This window comes from Heloderma suspectum, chromosome 1 (genome assembly GCF_057233095.1).
Source record: "Heloderma suspectum isolate Gila_16-S chromosome 1, 16-S_ref, whole genome shotgun sequence".
In the NCBI taxonomy this organism is placed as follows: Eukaryota; Metazoa; Chordata; class Lepidosauria; order Squamata; family Helodermatidae; genus Heloderma; species Heloderma suspectum.
This window is the reverse complement of record NC_139458.1, coordinates 247,905,571-247,924,396: the sequence shown is the minus strand read 5'-3', so window position 1 is coordinate 247,924,396 and position 18,826 is coordinate 247,905,571. Positions and strand designations below refer to the sequence as shown.

General features: G+C 41.5%; 1 protein-coding gene across 7 annotated transcripts in view; it reads right to left on the bottom strand.

Annotated features, from left to right (window-relative positions):
- Positions 1-6,813: 6,813 nt before the first annotated feature.
- Positions 6,814-18,826, bottom strand: part of AFTPH (aftiphilin) — a 55,449-nt gene continuing 43,436 nt past the window's right edge. For all 7 annotated transcript variants that reach the window (XM_084823490.1, XM_084823467.1, XM_084823441.1 and 4 more), the window contains one exon: positions 6,814-9,348. In XM_084823490.1, coding sequence (XP_084679616.1) covers positions 9,204-9,348 — 145 coding nt within the window. In that variant the 3' untranslated portion in view covers positions 6,814-9,203. The remainder of the gene's footprint in view (positions 9,349-18,826) is intronic.

The following is an 18,826-nucleotide window of genomic DNA, read 5'->3' as shown; positions in this document are numbered from 1 at the left end:
GCCATCCTTCCTCATCCTACCATCCTCCAGCAACTCTTCCAAAAAAAAAAAAAAGTGACTTGTTTTGAGCAACTCTCCTCTACCTCCTCCTTGTTATGCACAAGTTCTTCTTGTATATTCCTCCCCATAACTTCATTTGTGCCAAGACTTCACCAGGATTCAGATAATCAATCTGTTTTCAAAACTAGGGTTAAGTTATGGAGAAGCTCTGAGCATGTACTAAGTGGCTTTCACTCTCCACTGATGATAGATGCGTACCTTGGATTTTAGGAAAGCTGATTTTAATAAACTCAGAACAATCATAACTAAGGTCCCATGGCAAGCAACTCTAACCAGAAAAGGAGTCCAAGAAGGGTGGGAGTTTTAAAAAAAGGAAATTCTCAAGGCACAATTACAAACAATTCCAACAAGAAGAAAAGGTGGAAGACAACAGAAGAAGCCGATGTGGAAAAAAGCTTAGAGATGACCTGAAAACAAAAAAGCACACATACAGGAAGTGGAAGGAAGGCCAAGCAACAAAGGAAGATTACAGGCAGGTAGCACAGAATTGCAGGGATGGTGTCAGGAAGGCTAAAGCTGAGAACGAGCTGAGGTTAGCGAGGGATGCTAAAAGCAACAAAAAGGCTTTCTTCAGCTAAGTGCATAGCAAAAGACAGAGGAAAGAAATGGTGGTTCAGCTATTAAATAAGGATGGCAAAATGATAACAGATGACAAAGAAAAGGCAGAAGTGCTCAATTCCTACTTTGGCTCAGTCTTCTCCCGAAAGAGTGTCTGTGACTCCCCTGGCAAAGGTGAAGTACAGGCTGAAGGGGCAGGATTGCAGCTTGAGATTGATAGGCATATGGTCAAGAAACACCTAGCTACTTTGAATGAGTTCACATCTCCAGGGCCAGATGAACTGCATCCTAGAGTCATAAAGGAACTGGCAGAAGAACTCTCAGAACCACTGCATATTATCTTTGAGAAATCAGGGAGGATGGGTGAAGTGCCAGATGACTGGAGGAGGGCTAACGTTGTCCCTATCTTCAAACAGGGTAAAAAAGAGGAACCTGGGAACTACAGACCAGTCAGTTTGACATCAATCCCTGGGAAAATTCTGGAGCAGATCATAAAGCAATCCATCTGGAAGCACCTTGAAAACAATGCAGTGATTATTCGAAGCCAACTTGGATTTGTCAAGAACAAATCCTGCCAGATGAATCTCATCTCATTTTTGGATCAAGTAACCTCCCTTGTGGACAGTGGGAATGCTGTGGACATAATATACCTCGACTTTAGCAAAGCTTTCAACAAAGTGCCCCATGATAGCTTGATGAGCAAACTAGCTCAAAGTGGGCTAGATGAAACAATGATCTGGTGGACCCACAGTTGCCTACAGAACTGGACTGAAAGAGTGCTTCTCAATGGGATCTTCTCAAACTGGGGAGAGGTAACGAGTGGGGTGCCGCAGGGCTCAGTCCTGGGCCCAATGCTCTTCAACATTTTTATTAATGATTTGGAGGAGGAGGAGCAGGGAATGCTGATCAGATTTGCAGATGACACAAAATTGGCGGGATAGCTAATACTTTGGAAGACAGAAACAAAATTCAAAGTGATCTGGATAGACTGGAGCGCTGGGCAGAAAACAACAGAATGACATTTAATAGGGATAAATGCCAAGTTCTGCACCTAAGAAAAAGAAACCAAATGCACGATTACAAGATGGGGAATACCTGGCTCAACAACACTACAAGCGAGAAGGATCTTGGAATTCTTGTAGATCAGAAGCTGAATATGAGCCAACAATGTGATGTGGCTGCAAAAAGGCAAATGCCATTTGGGGCTGCATTCATAGAAGCATACCTTCCAAATCCTGGGAAGTTCTAGTTTCACTCTACTCAGCACTGGTTAGGCCTCTCCTGGAGTGTTCAGTTCTGGGCACCATACTTTAAGAAGGATGCAGACAAGCTGGACAGGGTTCAGAGGAGGGCAACAAAGATGATCAGGGGACTGGAAACAAAGCCCTATGAAGAAAGACTGAAAGAACTGGGCATGTTTAGCCTTGAGAAGAGAAGACTGAGGGGAGATATGATAGCGCTCTTCAAGTACTTGAAAGGTTGTCACAGAGAGGAAGGCCAGGATCTCTTCTCGATCATCCCAGAATGCAGGACACAGAATAATGGGCTCAAGTTACTGGAAGCCAGATTCCGGCTGAACATCAGGAGAAACGTCCTGACTGTTAGCGCAATACGACAATGGAACCAATTACCTAGGGAGGTGGTGGGCTCTCCCACACTGGAGGCATTCAAGATGAGGCTGGACAGCCATCTGTCGAGGATCCTCTGACTTGGATTCCTGCATTGAGCAGGGGGTTGGACTCGATGGTCTTGTAGGCCCCTTCCAACCTACTATTCTATGATTCTAGAGTTCATGCAAAATTAAAACACACACACACACAAATGATGAAACAGGCATAGGACTGAGCTGAAAGGGTAGTTAATTCATTATACGGAATTGGATAGGCACTGTATTAAGCCTACAGTACCATGCTCACATCTCAGGACTTATTTCTGAGTAAACATGCAGAACATCATGGTGACAACCTACCTGCAAAAGTAACTTGTGCTGGGATCCTATGCACACTTTCCTGAGGGTAAGCCTCATTAAACATAATGGGGCTTCTGAGTAGGTATACATAAAAAAAAAAAAGGTAAAGGTGTCCCCAACCAGTCGTGTCCGACTCTAGGGTGTGGTGCTCATCTCCATTTCTAAGCCGAAGAGCCAGCGCTGTCCGAAGACGCTTCCGTGGTCATGTGGCCGGCATGACTGAACACCGAGGTGCCCGGAACGCTGTTACCTTTCCCACCGAAGCGGTACCTATTTATCTACTTGCAATTTCTTGCTTTTGAACTGCTAGGTTGGCAGAAGCTGGGACTGAAGGCGGGAGCTCACTCTGTCACGCAGCACTCGGATCTCGAACTGCTGTCCTGCCGACCTTCTGGTCTGCAGTTCAGCGTCCTCCACTTAAAAAACAAACCCCCACATCCTATTTTTATTAAAGCAGCCTTATACTGAGTAGGACCCTAGGTCCATCTAGCCCAGTATTGTCAACACTGACTAGCAGCAGCGGCTTCCAGGGTTTCAGGCCAGATTCTTTCCTAGCCCTACCTGGAGATGATGGGGATTGAATCTGGGACCTTTTGCATACCAAGCACATGCTCCACCACTGAGCTACAGCCCTTCCTATTGCTGGATAATGGCAACTGACAAACAAAACAGCCTCAGATTTGTTTGTCTGCAACCACGTGAACCCACTTTTCTCAAAAACTTGAGAAGGAAAAAAACCAACCCTCTTGTCTGTTTGTATAAAGTCAAATACAGTTCAGAACTTCTCTTGCCCACTGAAGGGAATTCTCTTTAAGAATTTCCCAAGATATGCTCTGGGTGGAATAAAGAAGAGAAAGAAAGAACATGATTCTGGAAGGAAGATGAAAAGAAGAATGGTGATTGGAAATACTCAGGGGGAGGGGGTAGAGAGAATTCCCTAGGCCAAGTAGCTCCATTCAGAGAGGCAATACTACAGAGGAGTTTTAGGAGGCTGTGGAGGGTTTGTAAGGATTGCACATACTTAAATTAAGTTTATGAGGTGAGGTGGCTGAGGGCTTTTTCTAGCTTTTTTAAAACTGTAGAACCTATTTAAAAGCCTCAGCGGGTCCTCTATCATGATGCCCCATAGTCCTAACCTTCCTTTTGGAATAATTTGAGTCCTACATCTGTTTAGGAGAAATTAAAGTGGAGGGGGAGAAAGAGGTTTGTGAAGGCTGATTGGATCATTTGCTGTACTGAAGCTACTAAACTTCTGCAGAAGCCAAAGTTTCCACTTTGTGGCAGTAAAATCAGATGCTATGTGAAATACCAGTATTTTACATGGAGCTCTTTCTTCTCTTCCTTCCCCCTCTTCAAAATTTCATTGCAAGCAAGCTCCCAACAGTAGACATGTAAGAGCAGAAAAGTAGGGGGACAGAGGTTTTTTGCACCTGAAAAAACCCTACACCAAGATTAGGGATAGTGACCTCCTAACGGTCACCTTCAACACCTTCTGATTAGGATCTCTAATCCCCTGTATGGCTTGACAGTTTTTAAAAACTTTTTTAGTATTTGAGAAAAGGAAACTTTATGCATGGCTAGCACAAAAGCCACTGGACCTAACTGTCTGAAATTTGGCAGGTTCAGTCAGCTCCATAGGGGCTGCCAGCTCCCCAAATTCCATGAACTTATGTGGACGCACAAAAAAATTATAGCTCTTTACTCTGACAGATTTTCTTGAAAAAGCAGATTTTACCTGTGTCTAGCACAAAAGCCATTGGACCTGTCTGAACTTTGGCAGGCTCAGTCAGCTCCATAGGGTCATACAAACTAAAACAGTTATGGCCATTCCTGTTTTCCAATGCAAGTCAATGGGAAAATGCGGGGGTGGGGGGAGGTAATTGGGACAGCTCAAAAGATTTGGGGCCCGTGCCCAGGTGAGCCTCTCTGAATGACACCCCTACTGGCATGTGTTTCAGTGCAATGGTTGCTGCACATGGGAAAAGTGTATTCATTTGTATGCTCTAATGAACTCTCCATTGGCAAGCTCAAAGTTAATCAAGGGCAAGCTAGATCAATATAGCCTGATACAGTCTCTAAGAAAATTCTTTTATAGGCCTAGAAATTGGCTTCAGTAATGCAGTAGGTGGCACTGTTCCCTAAAAGTTACAAGTAGTGCCAGCAGCAAGGACCTTTTTCCTGTGCTTGACTTTTAGATAAGATGAAAACAAAAGGCAAGCTTTAAAACGTCATTAAGCATTCTGTAGCACTTTTCACAGCATTAAGTGTTTTGGGCTTGGCTTTTTAGCTAGATGAGAATGTGATTGTTCAAAGATTTTTGGCCCAAACGTTCTTTCTGCCTCGGCTGGAGCTGCATACACATCACACAAGCTATTTAAACTCAAGAGTCTGTGGAGTAAATATTGGGCACACTGCCACATGTGTTTTTGTGATATACAAGAGGATGATTTAGAACAGAAAGATGCAGTGCAGCCATATCTGTATTAGACTGGGGACTAGATGAAGTACAGGACAATCACAATGTAGGCATGCATTTGTAGACCCCTGAGTTGGCAACTATTTTATTATGAACATTGAGCAAGAACTGAATGGCAAGCAAGCTAGCTCTATCTATTCACTCACTCCCACACAGAGATACAAGCGAATGACAATTAAGTCTCCAGGGCACCAACAGAAGCTTGGGTAGAGACTTCCCATTGTGTTCCTCATTCCTATGTGTGAGCCAAGACAAAGGAAAACAAAAATGAGCAGCCAAGATGTCATAAGGGAATGCTGAATTAGGGAATGGCGACAGTCACACTGGGCTGGGGAGGGGGTAAAAGTGCCCTCTGCCAGTGCCTGAGGCTCAAGTGACATGTGATGGGCAATTCCTTTTTTCCCATCCCTGCAAAATAGCCTTGGAGGCCACAAATTGAGAGAGGGGAGGAGTGGCAGGGAGCCAGTCAACGTTGGCCACTCAAAGCTGCCTTTTCTCCCATAGGGGGATAAATATGAGGAGTATCACATGTAGTTGCTTGAGTGACGTGCTTTGGAGAATTATAAGGATAGATCTCTCAAGGCCTTAAGGATAGCCCTCTCAAGGCCTTGGTTTTGTCCACACTAGAGAGGAAAGGGTTAAAGAGCCCTTGGCCTTTATTCCTGGTTGAGTGGGAGGAAGTAGCTGAACTGCACAGCAGAAGTCACTTTTTGAAGTGGGCTAGTTCAAACCCTTGGGCTGCCAGTTGACTCTCTCTGTCATAAGCAGAGATCAGGCAGATAATCTGATAGGTCTTCTCTCGTTCTCAATATCTGTGCATGAATAAACCTCTCTGTACAATACAGAAATGAAACTTACAACAACAATGACAGTTGCAACAGCAATTTTCATCCTATTGGGGTGGGGGAGTTAATTACAAAAAAGAAGACACTTTTAACAAGGAAGGAGGTACAGGGCAAGCGAAGCATGATACAACAGGGAACTGTAAATATTGATTGTTTGAGAAGGGTTGAATTTAAACAGGTCTTTATAAAAGTTCAAAAGCATAGCTAACTGGTAGCAGCAGTATGTATTAGAATATTAGTTATCTAACACTCCTCCTTATCCATGCCTTTCTGTTTCTGCTAGGCCAGCCTTGCATTTCTAGACAAATGGGCACCTGCCACCAAAGGCAATTGTGTGAAGACAGAGGCTCAGCTTGCAGCTGGCATCCCCACTCTAGCCTCCCTGCAATAGCTTATCCTACTAACTTTGAATCTCTCCACCAGTACCCTGAGACAATAGCTATATAGCTCTTTTCTGCAGCCATAGCATTAGCCAGGCTCAAAAGAAGGCATTTTAAGACACGGAAACAAAAGCATAGAATCTGATGTTACAAGTGGAAAGGACGAAAATATTTTAACAATGCATACAGCCAGCACAGATGAGGTACACAATATTACCAGTGAATCATCAACTTCAGAGAATGCATCCCACAAAGTGTTAAAAGTGGATGGGCTTTTTACAGGAGTGATTTCATCAACGCATGGGTTTCCTGCATGATGACTTTGTCTAACACTGACCTACTGGTCAGACCCAATTAGGTTTTGTAAAATGTCTTTATTACTATTCTGCAAAGATTAAGTTGTAAGTAGTGGGCAAAAGCTTACTTCAAAACAGCCTGCAACCATGTATGGAAACATTCCACAAAGAAAAAAAAACTAAAACCAAATTCTTTGTGTGGCCTGTAGGTATTTTTTTTTTTAACTGTTCGTTCACTCTAATCTTGAAGGTCAATAGCTTAACCTTCACAACCGATCTTTCGGAAAATCAAAATCAGGAAACACTGGTCTCCAGTTAAAATGAGGACAATAAATTCATTGTTCCCCTCAACATACAGAAATTACACATTTGCACACTTTTCAACTGTGTCAATGCAGTCAGGCCCAACACCATTTGGATAAATGGGGTTTACAGTATATCCTCTTTGAAGAAGGTATACGTAAAAACAAAGTGACTTTCCAACCACCAAGATGGTTAGGATTTTTAGATGCAGGAACAACAAGCCTTCATACAGTTCAGAGCCACAAGTTACACATCAATTTATGACCTTCACACCCCAGAAGCCCCCCCTCACAGCTCACACTAACCCTGCTTCTGCAGTTCAGACCACAATCCCTTTTGTTGCACTACCGGGAAACCCTGCAGGCTGAGGTACTGTCAGCAATTTCTCCTCCTGGCCACGCTCAGTCTGCATATGTGACTGGTAAAGAAAGAATGGAATAGCAAGTATATTTAGGGCATGAGTAGGGGGATTTTCCCAAAGGTTACTTTCTGCATCTGCCTAGAACTGCCAAATAAGCTCATAAATTAGCCAGTTCTTTCTTTTCAAAACATATGATGTGGAGTAAGTATTCCAGCATCACTCCTTAGAGAGCAGCATTTCTACAATATGTTCATAAAATCATAGAATTGGAGGGTCCTTAAAGGTAATCTAGTCCAGTGCAGCACCCCTGATAGGTGGCCATTCAGCCTCTGCTTAAAAAACTCTACTGAAAGAGAGTCCGCTGCATTCCAATCCAAGGCAATTTGTTCTACTGTTGAACAGCTTGTACCATCAAGAAGTTCTTCCTAATGTTTAGTCCAAATCCCTTTCCTTGTAATTTAAACCAGTTGGTTCAGGTGCTACCTGCATGCATTACTTCGTCTTCATACTGTTGCTCCAGTTTTCATTACTACTAACTACATGGAGCCCATCCCATGTATTTCAATGGAATGTGTATACCTATTAGAAGAAAGTGGTGATGCAAGCTTGACTAGCTGCTTCCACACATCATGATATAATTTGCTCCTGCTCTTCCAGTGGCTGTGATTATTTCTGATGGCTGAGGAAGATAAGGGAAGCATCCAGGCAACCCCTGAGCTCACCACCTAGGAAGAGACTCCTGTGGGCCCTCAGTATCAACTCAAGCCATGGCCAAAATTGCTTCAGTTTACACACAGCTGCAGTGCAGGAGAAGGAAAACTCCTAATTTGTCAAATGAACACAATACAATTGTGTGTGTTTTGTTGAAGTGTATTATAAAGGTGCAGTTTAAAGACTTGTTTTCTCTGAGTGAGAAAATAACTACTTTTGTTTTGCCTTCAGCTGTACTAAAATGTAAGGACAACAACAATATCGCTACACACATTAACAGACTATATAACTTTATTTTTTTTATTTTGTGTAAGCTAAGAGGAAATTTATACACTGAAATTTCAAAAAGACCTTAGGCATGCACATAAACCTTGTTAGAGGTTGTTCTACATAGCATTCTCTTTTTTCCATAGGAATTTCCCCAGACATTTACAACCCATAGTTTTACTGTACATACAGCCTAAACCATAGCAATCTATGATTATGTCAAATTTACACTGTGCAAAATCAAACATAAGAATAGTGGTACAACAAAAAATGTAACAGGTATATTTCATCATAAGACATTCAGATAGTTTTGGTCCTTCCATCCCAAACCAAATTAATTAATACATAGATCCCAACAATCAATTAGTTAGACAGTGATCTGTTACTTAACTAAAAGGAACTGATAGTAAACCTCTTGAAAGGCAATGATGATACCATACTGCTAGAAGTAAAAAAACTGAAAATCAACCTCCCAGCCCCCCAAAAGAAAAAAAAAAGTCACATTAGATGAAAAAGAGGGGATGGTTTAATCTGCTTAAAAGAAAACCACTGAAAGACCCAAAACGTTTAGGCTTTTTCAGTAAAACGTTTTTCATCAAGGGTGATTAGTTCTTCAAAAAATTGAGGGAAATTTCATGAAGAGAAAAAATTGGAAATTTCAATTAAAAAAATGTTTATAAACTTTTGTAAGAAGGACACTACCAGTGTATTCCACAAAGACAAATGTTTACATCCCAGCACAACAAAAAAAGGATAAATCTTCAAAAAAGTTCAGTCCTCCCCGGTTATTTACATTTTCTAATATAAATTTAGGACTCAAGTATGTAAATAAATATACATAACTATGTATACCTTTCTAGTGCTGCTTACCAACAAATCATCTGAACTTGATTTTTTAATTAAAGAAAGATCTCTTTATTGGACCCAGAAAAGGGGCTAGGGGAAGAATCAATAGAAATTGTCCAATTCACTTCACTCTAGTCTACCTTGCCTTGGCAACTTGTTGAAGGTGTTAATGTGGCTGGGAACATCAACACCTTGGCATGCATGAAAGATAAGTCAGGAAGGCTAGAAATCACCTTGGCAGCTTCTTCGCTGAGTTGTTCTTCCTTTTTGGGCTTTCTATTAAAAAAAAAAAGTTAAAGTTAGTACTGTTAGAGAAATATTTTTCACAATTAAGTCAGCTTCTCTAAAGCAATGGGCTCTTATCCCTTCTACTTCCAGTACTGCCTCATGTGGTTACTTAGTATGGAGCATATTACCACTGCTGCAATGAGCAAACTGGTTCTCTCCTGATGTGTTGAGTTACGTTTAAATTCAATGTATCATTCTGGAACTGTTAACTTTGAAAAAAAAAAAAAACGGGTCCTGCACACAAGTAAAATATTTGTAAGATGATCAAATCCTAGTACCTATAAACAAAATCTCAGATTAAAACTCTTGAGATTCTGCATCCATGTTTGAAAATCCATACAATGGCTCTGATGACTGATATTTGACCTGGGTTTCAGATTTGGGGCACTATTTCCATTTCTGCACATTTGTTAGTTTTGATGACAAACCGTATGTTTCAGCAACAGGATTTTATAACACATGTCAAATTCTCACTTAAGATTCAAGAGTTCAACAAATACAGGATACAGAATTGGTTCTAGAGCAGATCCAGGAAGTTAAAGTGGGGGATACACCATATATTTAGTATATGTGCTGCTGAAGTGAGCAATACACTATATATTTGAATCTCTGCCAAGCTGGGTAGTGGGAGAATACTTTCTTCCCGTAGAAATCCTCATGTGATACTGATTTTTTATTTTTGTCCTCCACCCTTGAAACTTAATTTCATGACCATTGAGCAGACAGAATACATTTGCTGTGACCAAAAACAGAACTCTCTTGTACCCACTCCTTTAAAAAAAATGTTTCCTCCTTTTGCATCCAGTCTAATCCCAGAAAGCCCTTAACTTTCCTTTTGGAAGTGCAAGCTCCTTGAAGCACAGCATGCAAAGGAATCCTTACAACCACATGACCTGGGGGGAGCGGGGAGAGTATGTGCACACATACACGTGACTGTAGAGAAGGGTTTATTCTAAGTTTACACAAATAGTTGTTCATGTTGCTCTGCTTACCCCTCAGCTCAAAACTAGCTTTTTGCAAGATGCCAAGCAGACATACATTATGAATCAACTCAGCCTGCTCTTTCTTCAAGTAAAAATGTCCTACTATCTTATGTATCTAAGACATATAACACAATTTTATGAGTAGAGTTTCTGCAGTGACACTCTGTCTTAAAACAATGTTACACAAGCTTGTATCACTGTGCTAAGGACTCTCTTCCCTTTAATAAGAATGAGACTCTTTCATGTGACATCATAGAGGTTCAAGATTATCTGCTGAGTCAGGTTCCCATTTCAGTTTTGTCCCCGAAGTGGCAAGGGGTGTGTGAGAAATGAATCCTGTTTGCTTCCAGTGATAACTGCATTTCTCATTTTACACAGCATGGTAGGTAAAATACAGGGACTTTTTCACTCAGGCAGTTTCTTACAATTTCTGTGCTAAATCAACGTATCTATTATATAACTACTTTTTTGTCTACTACAAAATTGAGTACTGCAGCATTCCCTCCTCTCAATTCTATTCTTGTAACATCTTCAGAGCTCATCTTCATTCTGTAATGTATGTACCCATGGCATTAAGGCCAACATTTTGACTCCTTTTGCTTGCCATCAATGCACACTTCAAGCTGACAGAGCTAGAAAAATCCCAGTTACCTGAAAGTTTACAGCTGGTACCTAAGAATATTAATTTCCATCCTACTTGTACCTACTGTACATACCAAAAAAACCTTGTGATTATGGCTCCTAAACACTGAATCAGTTGCCTAGGATTTTAAGTCTTTCCTGCCCTACATGCTGAGAAAAGCCACTGGGTGCTAATGCATCCTTCTTTGCAAAGGAGTAGGGAAGATGCACCATTTAAGAGGGTCTTCATGTATTGCTTCTTTTTTAGAAGGGCATAAGTATTCTACTCCCGAGGGACAATTCACAGGGCCAGTTCACACATTCCTCTGGTGTAAGGCTCTACACCCAGTGGCATGTGAAGTCAAAAGTTTCTGGCTTTGCTCATCCATGGACAGAGTCATATGCCATTAGTGATGGGGAGAAAATTGTTTGGTCTCCATTTGTAAGCAAACCAACCTAATTCATACATCCCATACTAATATGCATATCAGAAAACGCTATCTTTCAGAATGCATCCTTCTCCAAATTTTGCGGTGCTGTTCTTGGCTCAAAAACTGTGTATATTAGAGAAAGTGGTGTACAAAACTGAATGGAAATATTTGTGTATTTTTTGTAGACTACTGCAGAATTGGACAGAACGGACTTATGACTGAATACATGCAAAAGTGACACAGACCAGATATAGGCTACATGTTTACATCCCTACATGCAATAGAAATCATCCCTTTTGTATCAGATGGATTGTGCATACAAATGTATTGTATCTGACAGCACAGGTATGGTGAAGGGCACACACAAGCCCAGTCCTTGCTCCCTTGACCAATGATGTGTGAAGCCTACTCTGCACTCTAATAAGAATGATCATGTAGCGCTCCATTTCTTTTAAGCCTTATGAACATAAGAGCATGCAGTCCAGTAACTTGCTCCCCACAGTGCATCTTCCCAGATGAAGCTGGATGGTGAAAAGCAAGGCCTGAAGGCAGTAGCCCTCTTCTGCCACAACTTGAACATCCCAGTTCTGAACCTCGGTTGTATACAGCCATCATGCCTAATAGCCATTGATACACCTATCCTCCATGAATTTATCTAATCCCCTTTTAAAGCCTTCTGAGCAAGCGCCTATGCCTACACCTTGTGGCAGTGAATTCCATAAATTAATTGTGGATGGGAAATGAAGAAGTACTCTATTTTGTCTTCTTTCCTAAGTCTACTGCTGGTCAATTTCATTGGATGACCCAGAGTTCTAGTGTTATAAGAGGGAGAAAAGTTTCTCTATCCACTTTCTCCACACAATGCATCATTTAATAAACATCATTCATGCCTGTCCAGTCACTTTTTTTCTAAACTTAAAAAGCCATAAGCACTTCAGCTTTCCTTGTAGGGATGTTGCCCACCCCTTGATCATTTTGGTTGCCCTTCTCTGCATATTTTCCAGCATTATAATATCCCTTTTTGAGATGAGATAACCAGAACTGGACAAGGTATTCCAAATAACCAATGTAGAACATGTGTTGAATGCCAGATAGCTAATAAATGCAATTTCTTCTCTAAGCACTAAAATACCAGTAGCCCATTCTCACACTAGTTATGCAATATTCAATATGCATTAAATAAATGTGGAGCAACAGACGTCCTCTTCACTACTGGTTTCCTCCTTAACTCTCTCCGCTGAAACACCGACAACTAAAGCAGAAAGCTCAGCACCAAATTAAAAGGAGGGGGTGGAAAGGTCACACAACGGTGGAACACTGGTGGGGCTTTCAAAGAAACCCCTAGTATTGTAAGACCTGGCCTAGAAGTGGTACATGTGAAAAGGATCTTGGGATTACAATCAATCACAAGCTGAACATGAGTGAGTGGTATGATGGGGCTCCAAAAACCTAATGTGATTTTAGGCTGCATTAACAGAAGTATAATTTTCAAGACACAGGGAATAATAGTTCCAGCTTTATTCTGCAGTAGTCAGACCTCATCTGTGTGCTGCGTTCAGTTCTGGACACTGCACTTTAAGGATGCAGACCAGCCTTCCCCAACCTGGTGCCCTCCAGATGTTCTGGACAACAACTCTTTGCCATCATTCTAGAGACTCAGTCTAATTATTTAACTGAACTATTGAAGTCCATGTATAGATCCTTGTGACAATGAAAGGTACCATTCCAGAGCTAACCCTGCAGGGCAGACCACCAGCAATGTGTCCTCTTCACTGTTTTACAGCTGCTACCACACACTTAAGGAGCAATCCTATGCATGTTTAGACAGAAAAAAAGTCCTGCTGAGAGTTGTAGGACTTTTTTCTGTCTAAACATGCATAGGATCACACCCTTAGTCTCAGTCAGGAATGACTATGTTTCCTTTACTCAAAAGTAAGGGGAGACTGCCAGGCTAAGCTCTCAGGGTTCCTCCAGATGGAGGGCTCCTAGCTCTACCAATTAGAAGACATTGTCCAGCTATTCCATCTTATCTTCCTTAACAGATTGCCTGCTATGAGGAAAAACGACAGGAAAATAGTGGGAAAACATGGGAGGATTATGACTGGAAGACGATGTCATCTGGTCCTCCTGTAACGTCTGTGAACGAGGCAAGGCGATGATGTGATAAAAGTCTAATTTGGAAGCAGCCCTGGTCTCCTGCAGGTTGAATCTCAGCCTGTCCTCTGCCTTTTTACTTCCTGTTGACTCAAGGGATCTAGGCAGGTGGGAAGAGAACTCTTCTTTGGGATTTGTCAAACTCACTCCAATACCTCAGGTCCATATTGAAGAAAGATGTTGACTAAAAGGGATGCAATAAGGGATGAAAGTGAAGCAGAAAGGTACTTGAAAATAAAACAAACATTGCTAGGCTAGGCTAAAACCTCTGGAGGAAAATACTCACGAAGTACAGGGGTTTTCTAGATAGTGCACAGCAACTTTGTATAGTCAAAGGAGGTGACAAAGGAAGAGAGAGATCTTAGTCCATGTTTATGGTACTTAGGCATCCCAGGCAAACAGGCTTAACCAATCAAATGAAAACAACATATCTAGGAAGGCTTCTCACTTTTTGGATTTGGAGATGGATTAGAAAGGTGTTAATTAAAAAAGAGATTGCTCCAGCTATTTATTTATTTATTGCATTGATATCCCGCCTTTTTTCCTCTTGCAAGGAACCCAAGGCGGCTTACATGATCCTCCTCCTCTCCCTTTTATCCTCACAACAACAACCCTGTGAGGTAGGTTGGGCTGAGAGTCTGTGACTGGCCCAAAGTCACCCAGTGAGCTTCCATGGCTGAGTGGGAACTAGAACCCGGATCTCTGGGCTCCCAGTCCAACACTCTAGCCACTACGCCACACTGGCTCAGCTATGCTATCTCTACTTAATACACCAAAAGTCTTCCTGTCTGTGAATGTGGAAATTGCAGGAAAGACTGGGCTGTCCATGCAGAGTTATACTGTATTTTTAAAGTAACCCGCACTAAGTGGCTGGCCCGCCTGAATCACAGTTTGCTCTGTTAAATTCCAAAGCTCTGTTTAATACTTATTTTTAGATGGCAGTAATGTAAAGTTACTGCTTATTCTGGTCAAAGTTGCTACACCAGAGGAATGCACTAACAAAACTAGCTAGTCAAATATTTAACAACTTTATAGGCACAGACCTTACTTCAAGATCAGGGGTGAAATCTTCTACCAGTCCTAGCCAGCAGAGCCAATGGTGAGGGATGATGGGAATAGTAGGCCAAAACATCTGAGGGGCCACAAGTTGTCCATCCCTGCTCTAGATACCTATTTTGATGTCATGCTTCAGAAATTGGAAAGCACACACTACCCTAGCAGAAATTTTAGATCAATACTATCTAAGTGTGGCCTCATCTCCCATATTTCTTTTTACAACATCTGCCTCAGCTCTCTGCCTCACATGTTCAGGAAGTACATTATGGGTATCACCACATTAAAAAAGTCAGTTTTTTGCTAAAGTTGTTACTATTTCCCACTGCCCTCAAAGCTTTTATGCTAACTTGCATTTTCAGAGACAAATGACTTATGTGTTATGTTTAGCAGGTATTTTAAGCCTGTCAAGATAGCCAATCCAACTGGACAATCAACATTACTATTCTTGAAAACTCAGGGCATTAATGACAATTCCTGGAATCAGCTACTGGTTGAAGAGTCATCCAGTAAAGTAAAAACTTATCTTTAGTCACCAAAGCATCACATATTAAAAGATCTACTATATTTCTACATTACTTTCTGAGGGTGTAATCAAGATTCCTTTCTAAGGCTTCTGAGATTCCTATGGCCTGCTGGGCTGAAGCCAACAGGGCAGGAGGAGCAGCAGAGGTGATCTTTGCCTCCCCATCCTCCAGTCTTTGCTTCGGCGGGCCGCTTCAGAGAGGGAGGGAAAGAGGCTCAGGATAAATCATATTCTGGCCTCTCTGGTCTATCCCCCTAACCCCGCGGACTGGAATGCCCCCTCTTTGGTCTCAGAGAGGTGCCAGTGTGTTTCTCTCTGTGTTGGCTGAAAGGGGGCAGCGGGGTGGATCTTTGACTTCCCCTTCCAAGGTCAGAGTGCTGTCTCTGGAGGGGGGAATCCGAGCCATCCTATGGTCTCTAGGACACTCACCCAGGGACCATAGGATTGCTCTCTAAATTACCGTTTCTAAGTTACTGTTACCTTTCTAAATTATTGTGTGTGTGTTTTAAAAAAGTCTCATGAAAATATCTTGCTTTCGAAGACAAAGGTCCTCATGAGCAACTGCTCTCTCATAGGAATGCAGGAGGTGGAATAAGAACTCTACTCAGACCATCACTGCTGTTCACACTGAGGAGGAGGGAGCATTTTTGGAAAAAAAAATGGCCAAGGTGAATAGTAATGGGGATGGGTCTATTACAGACAGTCTGAATAATTACACTAAGGGTGCAATCCTATGCATGCTTAGACAGAAAGAAGTCCTACAGCTCCCAGCATACCCCAGCCAGCATGGCTGGCTGAAGTTGTAGGATTTCTGTCTAAACATACATAGGATTGCACCCTAAGCCTTTCGAAGTACAAATGTACACAGGTCATGTCATTTTCTATTCTGAAAAAAACAATGTAATGCTGGGACTTGGAAGACTTGATTTTGTTCAGTATTTTTGTTCATGATAATGAAGTGTGGGGCTGGAAGCTATGAGAAGAGGCTGAAATAAGCCCCTGAGACTCCAGTTAGCTATGCTTAAATACTTACCTAGATAGGCCCAAACAGCCAAGGATACTATTAACTTGGCCTGGACAGTAAATGTCTGAACCTCACACAGAATACTGCATAACATATCATATGCTAAGACAGACTGCCAAAGACAGACTGCCAAAGTAGCAGCATACAGTAATAAGGCACAGCATGAAAAAAGTGAAGCCACTTTCTACTATCCGTCTTAGCAGAGGTATGTGTGCAAGGCACTGGGAGTAAATAGGAGACGGTGACCGGTATGCTGTTGCCACAACATTTAGCTACAGCTGGATTTGTACAAGCCTAATTTGATGGATCTGGTGCCTTGATGTCATCTTTAATGGGAATATTCTACTTGATTCAAGGATCGGAATTTCTGCCTTTTAATGCATGTGAATTAGGACATGTTTACTCAGATCCAAAACACCATATGCATAGCGTGGCATTTCTGCCCCTTTTCTGGTCATCCTCTGGAACAGTTTCCAATGCAATAGGGAGAGGGGACAACAGAAAATTGGTACCCTGCCCAACGTGGAAGTGCCTTCACTTTACTATATATGTAAGTATTGCTCTAAAAATATTACTACTGTTCTAACATGTATAACTGAAAAGCAAAATCTACCATTAATTTTCCTCTAAAGTGAAAAATATAACATATTAACATTCCCCAATAAATCCCTTCTTTATGACTAGCAGCATACGGCCTTATTTCATCATAATTCCAGTCCAAGTAGAAATGGGAGTGTCAACAATGGCAACTCTTCTTTCTCCTTTATGTACATTTTTTCCCTGATCCTTGAACAGACAGACTTCTGAATAGTTTTCTCTCTCTCCCTACAGCATTTGTGGTTCAGAGGATAAACATTAATTCAAAGTGAATATTTATTTAGCAACTGAGATGTGCCCAATGCTGGAAACTTGTACGTGGTCCCAGCTGTTCCAAAGTAACCCCACCCATAGTCAAACTGAGTATGACAGTCCATAAAAGGTTTCTGTACAGCCTCAACTCTTCCTCCAGCAGCTGCCACAAGAAAAGGACAAAGTCTACGAAGGTTCAGTGCCACACACTCCTTCAGCTGCCATCCTGTTCAGCACCAACAGTACATGCAACTCAGGCCAAGGAGCAGGTTATACAATATACCATGAAGGATGGACACACACGCGAGTGCCACATCATACCTACATTACTACAAATTCTTGTATGTAGCATTAATTTTAATTGCTTTTCTTTATCCTGAAATGCCCCCTTACTGACACTTACTGCCTGTCTTTACTCACATTTCTCCCCTCTTTGCCTGTCTCATCTCACCATACTCACTCCCTTGTCTTTACTTGTTTGGAAAATACAATTGCTTTTCATTACCAAATATAAAGCTATAAACCACAAACTACTTTGTCCTCTTAAGACAAGTTTGCTGTCTCTTTCCTGCTTCTCCTCAAACTGGCTTGCTAGCCCTGGATAGAACTTTGTTTAGAACTGCAGTAATTTGCTCTGTGACATTTCAGCAAGACTGAGTTGAATACAGCAAGCAAATGCTTAGTATTTGCTAAGAAAAAACAGACTGTCTACCAGATCAGTCAACAATATTCAGGAAACTCAGTGCAAATCTATGAGGAGTCAGCACAAATAAGGACTTTAGTTCCATATGCACTTGGCAAAAAATATTGATTTAAACTGTTTGGGGGAGTAATATCTATACTATCTGTACAGCGGCAGTGAAAGCAAGGAATGTTCTGGCATGAAAGACTGAAGCCTTTAGTTCATTATCTTGAAAGCTGCAAACAATTAAAAAACTAAACAGTAAGAAATGGGGGGGGGGCAGGGAGAGAGACATACTGGATTTTCAACAGTTTTGGTACAAGAAAAGCAAACAGTCAAGTTGAAATTAACCCAAGCAAGGGATAATTGAGGATTGGCACTCCCCCCAGTGGTAAACTCTTAAAGTAACATAAATGGAATTTGTTTTAACTTTGAATGCTTGAGCTAACAGAGAAATTGGTCTGAAAAAAATTAACAAATTTCTTGTGAGATCCTTTTACATCTGTTAAGCCCAGAGATAACTTCATGTACTGCCTGCAGAAGCTGTTCACTGAGTATCAGCAAGTATTTGGGACTGGTGTGCTGACTGAGCATTAAATGGTACTGGTGTCACATTTATCTATTTTACATTACAAAACCCACTTGCAGGCATCGATTCTGCCAGCTTTGATTGGAGGAAGACAGTTGTGTCCTTCCCTGTTGCCTGGTTACTTCTTTTCTCTTGTCTTCTGCATACCAACACTATTCTTAGAACCCCTCATAAAAATGCTAGGAACAGCACAATTTTTATGAAAGGGTGATAGACAAATAAACATGACCAGGCATCCCTAGTACAAACCACACGATCCAATATGTGCAGACACAGAAGCAGTACCTGTGCATTAAAAATAGGTGTAAGGACATATCTGGTCATAGAAAACAGTGTGGACCACCAGTTCAAACTGAGACAAGATAAACTACAGCGCAGACAAATTTTTGATTTAACTTATAGCAACGGCTGCTTTTAAATGTGTGAATTAAATCAATTTTCACACAGTCACAAGCTATCTGTTCAATCTGATCTATAATGCATACTCACAGATGCAGGGCATAACTTGAGAAATTAAGTGAACCACTAAGTAATGAACATGCACCTGTGAGCCA